Source organism: Sapajus apella, unplaced genomic scaffold, assembly GCF_009761245.1.
Source record: "Sapajus apella isolate SASKATOON/1434 unplaced genomic scaffold, GSC_monkey_1.0 scaffold15, whole genome shotgun sequence".
NCBI lineage: Eukaryota > Metazoa > Chordata > Mammalia > Primates > Cebidae > Sapajus > Sapajus apella.
The window spans coordinates 31,255,879-31,265,236 of NW_022436955.1; the positions used below are offsets into that span (position 1 = coordinate 31,255,879).

The window sequence follows — 9,358 nt, forward strand, 5'->3', positions numbered from 1 at the left end:
CCCGCCGTTGGAAATCCCCTCTGCACTCGGCACCAGGGTCTGCACTCCACACTAAACTCTGCACCCGGCACCTAGCCCGCCGTTGGAAAACCCCTCTGCACTCGGCACCAGGATCTGCACTCGACACTAAACTCTGCACCCGGCACCTAGCCGGCCCTTGGAAATCCCCTCTGCACTCGGCACCAGGGTCTGCACTCGACACTAAACTCTGCACCCGGCACCTAGCCGGCCCTTGGAAATCCCCTCTGCACTCGGCACCAGGATCTGCACTCGACACTAAACTCTGCACCCGGCACCTAGCCCGCCGTTGGAAATCCCCTCTGCACTCGGCACCAGGATCTGCACTCGGCACCAGGATCTGCACTCGGCACCTAGCCCGCCGTTGGAAATCCCCTCTGCACTCGGCACCAGGATCTGCACTCCACACTAAACTCTGCACTCGGCACCTAGCCAGCTGTTGGAAAACCCTGCCAAAATTTAAAAGAAGCCCCACCAAAACCTGCCCAATAGCGCATTGCCCCGTCCAGCCCTCTCACTGGAAGTCCCGCCTACCTAACTATGGCAGCTTGCCACATCCACATCCACATCCACGTCCTGTTTCTCCACAGCCAATCAGAGCGCCTTTCCTCCCTATATAACCCCACGCCTGAGAGGAGTCAGGCACGGCTTCTCTGGCCCCCTTTCCCTGGACCGGGGAACCTCGCCCAGGAGCTAGATAAATTGGCGTCTAATTGTTCAAATGCAGGCCTCAGTTTCCTCATTTTAAACTCAGCAATAAACCTTACAATAGAGAATAACCCTTACAGTAGGGATGGGTTTTTGTTTCTGTGTTGACATCACAGAGTGGCCATGGGAAGTCCACAGAGACCTTGGGGATGACAGGTGGACAGGGCACTGTCGGGGAGCCGGGCTGAGCACGGTGGGGCTCTTGTGTCTCAGGATGGGTTGGAAACCTCTCTTCCCAGTCACAGGAGTCCTACCTCATGGGTGCTGCGGAAACTGGACCTGCTTTGGAAGTCTTTTCCTCCAAGCCCTTCTGCAAGGAGGAAAGGAAACCCTAGCGTGAAGAAAACTAAGCTGAGTGGCAGCCCCACTGCCCACTCCCTTGATGATCATTTCAAACTGTTTTGGTTGTCATTTTTTAATTTTTTTGTGATGGAGTCTTGTTCTGTCTCCCAGGCTGGAGTGCAGTGGCACAATCTCAGCTCACTGCAACCTCTGCCTCCTGGGTTCAAGCCGTTCTCCCTCAGCCTCCTGAGTAGCTGGGACTACAGGCACGCATGACCATGCCCAGCTCATTTTTTTTTTTTTTTTTTGTAGAGATGGGGCTTCGCCATATTGGTCAGGCTGGTCTCGAATTCCTGACCTCAGGTGATCCACCTGCCTCAGCCTCTCAAAGTGCTGGGATTACAGGCGTGAGCCACTACACCTGGCCTTGATTGTCATTTTTAAAGAGCCACTAATCAAAAACAGTTCAGAAAATACAGCCTGTGTGCAGCGGCTTACACATGTAATCCCAGCACTTAGGGAGGCTGAGACGAGTGGATCACCTGAGGCCACGAGTGTGAGACCGGCCTGACCAACATGGCAAAACCCCGTTTCTACTGAAAACATAAAAATTAGCCAGGTGTGGTAGCACACGCCTGTAATCCCGGCTACTCAGGAGGCTGAGGCAGGAGAGTGGGTTGAACTCTGGAGGTGGAGGTTGCAGTGAGCCGAGATTACACCACTGTACTCCGGCCTGGGCAACATAGTGAGATCTTTTCTCTACAAAAAATGAAAAGCTTAGCCAGGCATGGTGGTGTTCACCTGCAGTCCTAGCTGCTGGGAGGCTGAAGCGGGAAGGTCACTTCAGCCTGGGCGGCACAGTGAGACCTGATCTCAAAAAAAGACTGTTCCATTTAATACCTTTTAAGAACTGCGTTAGCTCAAGACTGTGAAGGCAAGGACAGGAGCGGAGGGCAGGAGTTTGAGAGAGGTCTCAAACTCCTGGCCTCAAATGATTCCCCTGCCTCTCTCAAAGTGAGGCAGGAGTCTCTCAAAGTGCTGGTATTAGAGGTGTGCACCACTGCACCTGGCCAGGATTTTTTATTATAATGAACAAGGATTTTACTGTGTTTATTATCTTGTAAGTAGCTTCTTTTCATTTAACACTGTGAACTCATTTTGTCAATAAAATATATATATATATATATATACAATTATTTTTAATGGTATGTTTCCATTGTATAGTTATGACACAAGTTTTTTTATTGTACTTTAAGTTCTGGGGTACATGTGCAGATCTTGCATAGGTACACACGTGCCATGAGGGTTTGCTGCCTCCATCCCCCTGTCACCTACATCAGCCATTTCTCCCAAAGTTATCCCTCCCCAACCTCCCCACCCCCTGCTGTCCCTCCCCTAGCCCCCCAATCCCAACAGACCCCAATGTGTGATGTTCCCCTCCCTGTGCCTATGTGTTCTCATTGTTCAAAACCCACCTATGAGTGGGAACATGCAGTGTTTGGTTTTCTGTTCTTGTGTCAATTTACTGAGAATGATGGTTTCCAGGTTCATCCATGTCCCTACAAAGGACATGCACCCATCATTTTTTATGGCTTCACAGTGTTCCATGGTGTATATGTGCCACATTTTCTTTATGCAGTCTATAATTGATGGGCATTTGGGTTGGTTCGGGTCTTTGTTACTGTAAACAGTGCTGCAGTGAACATGCATGCACACGTGAGTTATGACACAATTTTTAAAATCCATTATTTGGTGATGATATTTAGGTTATTTCCAACTTCTTGCAATTAAACAAAGCAGGGATAAATTGCTGTCCTTTCCCTGTATTCTCATCTGGATTACTTTCTTCTTACAAACTCCTAACCACAGAATTGCTGGGTCAAAGGGTGTGTGTTCAGCAGACATCTAGAAAACAAGGATAAAGATGTATAGCCCTGGCCAGATGCGGTGGCTCACGCCTGTAATCCCAGCACTTTGGGAGGCTGAGGCGGGTGGATCACCTGAGGTCAGGAGTTCAAGACCAGCCTGGCCACCATGGTGAAACCCCGTCCCTACAATAATGGAAAAAATAGCCAGGCATGGCGGTGCGTGCCTGTGGTCCCAGCTGTTCGGGAGGCTGAGGCAGGAGAATCGCTTGAATCTAGGAGGCGGAGGTTGCAGTGAGCCGAGATTATGCCACTGCACTCCAGTCTGGGTGTCAGAGCGAGACTCCATCTCAGAAAAAAAAAAAAAAAGATGCTGAGGCTTGTTGGAAATGCTTCTCCCACCCAAGTTGAATGGCTAGCGAATTGTGTTTTGTTCTTTTTTTTTTTGAGACGGAGTTTTGCTCTTGTGGCCCAGGCTGGAGTACAGTGGCGTGATCTCTACTCACTGCAACCTCCACCTCCCAGATTGAAGCGATTTGCCTACCTCAGCCTCCGAGCAGCTGGGCTCAAAGGCACGTGCCACCACACCCAGCTAATTTTTTGTACTTTTAGTAGAGACGTGGTTTCACCATGCTGGCCAGGATGGTCTTGAACTCCTGACCTCAGGTGATGCGCTCGCCTCAGCCTCACAGAGTGCTGGGATAGCAGGTGTGAGCCACCGCGCCTGGCATGGATTTTTCAAGAGAAAAAGAGAAGATGAAAATACAGATGTTCAGGTAGGGTGTCCCAAAGCTCAGGTGTTGTCAAGTATTATTTTTTTTTGCGACGGAGTCTCACTCTCTGGCCCAGGCTGGAGTGCAGTGGTGCAATCTTGGCTCACCGAAACCTCCGCCTCCCAGGCTCAAGAGATTCTCCTGCCTCAGCCTCCCGAGTAGCTGGGATTACAGGTGCCCACCACCGTGCCCGGCTAATTTTGTATTTTTAGTAGAGACGGGGTTTCTCCATGTTGGCCAGGATGGTCACAAACTCCTGACTTGAGGTGATCCACCCGCCTTGGCCTCCCAAACTGCTGGGATGCCAGGTGTGAGCCACTGCGCCCAGCCTTGCCAAAGAATGTTCTAAGCTTTACACACAGTGCGGCAGGAAAGACACATTTGTGGGCCGAAACCCCAGCTCCCCGTTCCCTCTCGGAGTTACTGGACACTTTAATTACCGCCTTCCCCCAGGGTCGGTTTCTTCATCCGCAGGAAGGAGAATAAGGGGGTAGGATCACAGCAGCTCTGTGGAGAGGAGAGGCTGGCTGGCAGCGGCGCAGGTCTGGAACGCCTTCCCATGGGTGACACACATGCAAGATGCCCCCGCCTTACAGCCCAGCCCCAACGCCCAGCCCCAACGGCCACACACAGAAATAAGTGCCCAAAAGCACTGACTGAGCCCCTTCGGTGTCCTGCACATGCATCCCGTTCTCTCATGCGATGGATGAGTGCGGACGCGGGAGCGGGTGGCCACAGCGGGGGGCCTTCTTGTCTCCTTTGTCCCAGCATCTGCTTTAATTTAGAACCATACCAGCACCCCTGGGCTCCCAATGTTCTCTTTGAAGAGCCCCTCTGAGGTCGGGAGTGTGGTGTGTGCCTGTAATCCCAGGCAGGAGAAGCACTGGAACCCAGGAGGTGGAGGTTGCAGTGAGCTGAGATTGAGCTGCTGCACTTCAGCCTGGGCCACCAGAGTGAGACCCCATCTCAAAAACAAGCAAAAAAAACAGCTGGGCGAGGTGGCTCACGCCTGTAATCCTAGCACTTTGGGAGGCCAAGGCAGGTGGATCACCTGAGGTTGAAAGTTCGAGACCAGCCTGACCAACATGGAGAAACCCCGTCTCTACTAAAAATAATAAAATTAGCTGGGTGTGATGATGCATGCCTGTAGTCCCAGCTACCTGGGAGGCTGAGGCAGGAGAATTGTTTGAACCCAGGGGACGGAGGTTGCGGTGAGCCGAGATCTCGCTACTGCACTCCAGCCTGGGCAACAAGAGCGAGACTCCATCTCAAAAAAAAAAAAAAGAAAAAAGAGAAAGAAGAAAGGAAAAAAGCCCATCTGAGCCGCAGAAGTCTCCCTTCCATCCAATGGGAAGCATGAATGAGAGCACTCTCCCACCCTCCACGGCTGCTGCCTCCGATTCTCCCTGCCGGGCAGGGGGTGTTTAACCTGGCTGCACAGACCTGGGTGTGAACAGAACCCAAGAGCTGTGGCCGCCACAGAGGAGGCACTCATTTAGGCAGGAAACTCCGGCTTCCCTGGCTCACAGAGACACAGGATGCAGGAAGAGCGGATATTTTTAGGTTCTGTTTGCTGAGCTGCACCAACAGGCCCACCAACAATGAAACACGTGTGTTGAACTCAGTGTCTCTCACCCAGCAAAAGGATGGTGCTCCTCGCCACCCGCACAGAGGTGACGCCACCTGAATGCTGAGTAGGCTTCCCATCTGTACACAGCCAACCCTGGGGTGCAGCAAGGTGGGTTCTGTGTTGATTCAACTAGGGCTCTGGTGGGAGCTGATACAAATGCTACCTTTTTTTTTTGAGACAGTCTCGTTCTGTCACCCAGGCTGGAGTGCAGTGGCATGATCTTGGCTCACTGCAAACTCCACCTCCTGGGTTCAAGTGATTCTCCTGCCTCAGCCTCCGAGTAGCTGGGATTAAAGGAGCCCACCACAATGCCTGGCTAATCTTTGTATTTTTAGTAGAGACGGGGTTTCACCATGTTGGTCAGGCTGGTCTCAAACTCCTGACCTTGTGATCTGCCCACCTCAACTTCCCAAAGTGCTGGGATTACAGGCATGAGCCACCGTGCCCGGCTTTTTTTTTCAATCATTCAACAAATATTTACAGAGCTTTTCCTACGGGTCAAGCCCCAGCCCAGGCGCAGGGGACATGGAAGCAAAGACACAAGGCCCCTCCCCAGGAGGCCAGTATTGCCTCCTAATTCACACAGGTGCAGTCTAAAAAGAGACCCCTCTCCCTGATGCGTTCTCGGCCTCCAGGTGTGATGATGGCTCAGCAAATATCCAGTCCTTTTCCCTTGACCTCCATAGGAGGAGCTATCCCCACCCCCAGCGTCACTGTGTTTGGCCACGTGGTGACCTGCTTTGACCATTGTGACATGAGCAGTGGCTTGGAGTACGCGGGCACAGCTGCCTTGCCTGGTGAGTGCCTGCCCTCCCTTGTAAGAAGAACAGGCCTCAGGTGGCTGCGGAGGGAGGATGAGGGGTGCAGTGAGCAGGCCTGGACCCACCCAGAGTGGGGAAGCCGGCCCAGCCATGCTCAGCCTGGGAGAGCCAAACCCAGGGAGACTCACAGATACCTGAGCAGGAAATATGCAGTACAATGCCCAAGAATGTGCAGCGGTGTGCCTGGAGAGCTGTTCAAGAAGCACTTCTCCCAGGAAAGTCCAATCTTTCACTTCTTGGGCCAGGGCAGTGGCTCACGCCTGTAATCTCAGCACTTTGGTAGGCTGAGGCGGGCGGATCACCTGAGGCCAGGAGTTCAAGACCACCCTGACCAACAAGGAGAAACCCTGTCTCTACTAAAAATACAAAATAGCTCAGCGTGGTGGTACATGCCTGTAATCCCAGCTACTTGGGAGGCTGAGGCAGGAGAATCATTTGAACCTGGGAGGCGGAGGTTATGGTGAGCCGAGATCGTGCCATTGCACTCCAGCCTGGGCAACAAGAGTGAAACTCTCTCTCTCAAAAGAAAAACCAAATTGATTTCTAGTGTTTGCCGATGACTGTGATGTAAATACTCCCACCATGGCTAATTTTAAGTTACCAATGTGATATTGCTGATCACAGACTTAGTAGCAGATGGGCACTGCCAGTGCTCTCCCTGAAACATGACTAGAAGACACGATTAAATGGTCAAACGATCTCCCTAAAATTATTATTTCTTAGACAGGGTCTTGCTGTGTCGCCCAGGAGTGTAGTGACCCGATCAGGGCTCACTGCAGCCTCAAACTCCTGGGGTCAAGCCTCCTGACTCAGCCTCCCAACGAGCTGGGACAACAGTGTGTGCCGCCATGCCCAGCTAATTTTTGAATTTTTCTATTTTTCACTTTTAGAGATGGGTTCTTGCCATACTGCCCAAGCTGGTTTTGAACTCCTGGTTTTGAGCCATCCTCCTGCGTCAGCCTCCCAAAGCAGTGCCGGGATTACGGGCGTGAGCCGCCATGCCTGGCTCTAAAACTATCCCTGAATGTTTTGTAACTCTTTGACTTTTTTCTCAAGGCCAAACCACCAGTGATTTTCAATCATTTTTAGTAACGACATTTTTTTCCCTAATGAAATATTCTGCAGAATGTCCATAAATGAAACACCAAAATAGAAGGACGAATTCCTTCTGAAGTTCCAGTGTTCCCTGCTGGGCAGAGTGCGTTCTGCTCTTTGTGGAACTCTGAAATGATGTGGCCCAGCCTAGGCTTGACTGGTAACAGTGTAAATGGGTTTAGGTACTGACGCGGAATATTACTCTCTCCAGCACAGGATGTAAGAGGACATGTTGCCACAGAAAGAAACGGAATGCCACCTGCTGCCCACTGGCAGGGCCGTGCGTAAATCAACAGGAATCCCTGCCGGAGCCACGGCAGCAGCTGGCATCCAGCAAGGTGTCCTGGTGCCATGTGCTGTCCTGAGCCTTTGCAGGCCTCAGCTTGGTCCCTTATTCCAACGACTCTGCAATAAACGCCATTATCAACACCCTGTTATGGACGATGAAACTCTGGCTGGGGGAAGCTAAGAAAGTCACAGAGGGGCAACAGCCACAGAGCAGGGGGGCCAAAGTTCCAATCTAGGCAGCCTAGCGCTCTCCATGGTCACACTAACAGTAAAAGAGGGGGCTGGGCGTGGTGTCTGTAATCCCAGCACTTTGGGAGACCTCAGAGGGTAGATTACGTGAGGTCGGGAGTTCAAGACCAGCCTGGCCAACATGGCGAAACCCTGTATCTACTAAAAATACAAAAATTAGCCGGGCATTGCATGCACGCCTGTAGTCCCGGCTACTTGGGAGGCTGAGGCAGGAGAATTGCTTGAACCTGAGAGGCAGAGGCTGCAGTGAGCTGAGATCGCACCGCTGCCCTCCAGTCCCCAGGTGTGGACCCCGACAGAAGGAATGAATGCTGCTCACTAAGGGTCTGGGGTGGGCCAAGCTTTCTACATGCATTGTGTCATCCTTCCTCGGCCCTGGGAGAGAAAGTGGCCACTCCTGTCTCAGGAGGCGGACATGGAGGATCCGGGGTGAAGACCTGCCCAGGTCCCATGCTGGCAAGCGTCGGCAGCACCGCCTCCTGGGGTCTGGCTCCGCAATTCATGATCTTTCTGTTTCTTTTTTTTGGGGTGGAGTTTTGCTCTTGTCGCCCAGGCTGGCGTGCAGTGGCGCGATCTCGGCTTACCGCAACTTCTGCCTCCTGGGTTCAAGCAATTCTCCGAAGTAGCTGGGATTACAGGCATGCGCCACCACGCTCAGCTAATTTTGTAATTTTAGTAGAGACAGCGTTTCTCCACGTTGGTCAGGCTGGTCTCAGACTCCTGACCTCAGTTGATCTGCTGGCCTCAGCCTCCCAAAGTGCTGGGATTACAGGTGTGAGCCACCGCGCCCGGCCAGCTCGTGCTCTTTCAATGGCCCAAACACCGAACGTGCGGAAGATGTGAGTTAGGAGAGAAGCTGGCAGCTACCAAAGCAGGCTCTGATTCCGCAGAGGAAGCGTCTGGGACCCAGAAAGAGGAAGCGCTGCGTGCAAGGTTACCAGGCACTGGCCATGTCAGAGGAGGGGCTGGCCCGGGGCGGTTTCCTGGCAGAGCTGGCTGAGTGGTTTAGGGGTTCCAGGTTTGCTTGAGCGTGTTCTGTGCTGAAGTTTGGGAGTGACCATGACTGGCTTGCGCAGCCCATTCTGCCGGGACCGGATGGCGAGTCACGCCAGTGCGTCTTGCGGGAACATGGGCTACCCGCCTGCCCCCGGAATCTCACCCTCCCAAGGACCCCAGAAACGGAGGCTAAATGATTCACCCAAGGTCACCAAATGCAAGAGAAATGGAATGGAAATCTGAACCTACTGGCTCGGGACTGTCCCCTGTCTCTCATCTCGAAAGACCCCGTCAGCCAAGACAAGCATGCAGTCACATCCTGGGAAACTGGAGGCTCTACTTACAGGTGTTATTGCTGGTTCTCTGTGCACAGGGCTGCTGAGAACACCATCGCTCTGGCCTCACTGGACAACTACAGAGAGGACCCCACATCTGCTGCACCAAGAAGGAGAAAGCTGATGTCTTGCAAGCGTTCCTCCCCAGCATCTTGGATCTGTGCCCACAGCCTCCGATCCGAAGAGGGAGATGTTCTCTGCCGCCTGTTCTCACTTTGATCAGGACCATGGAGGGTTGGCATATACCCACATCTTTTTGTAGAAACTCTTCCCAACCCCTGATCATATTGGTTAAAGT

General features: G+C 52.5%; 1 protein-coding gene across 4 annotated transcripts in view; it reads right to left on the reverse strand.

Moving 5' to 3' along the window:
- Positions 1-9,358, reverse strand: part of CA5A (carbonic anhydrase 5A) — a 52,723-nt gene extending 43,365 nt beyond the window's left edge. Inside the window, exon 1 of one of the 4 annotated variants that reach the window (XM_032284657.1) lies at positions 9,070-9,358. In XM_032284657.1, coding sequence (XP_032140548.1) covers positions 9,070-9,346 — 277 coding nt within the window. In that variant the 5' untranslated portion in view covers positions 9,347-9,358. The remainder of the gene's footprint in view (positions 1-9,069) is intronic. The other 3 variants (XM_032284655.1, XM_032284656.1, XM_032284658.1) reach the window with 3 other exon arrangements.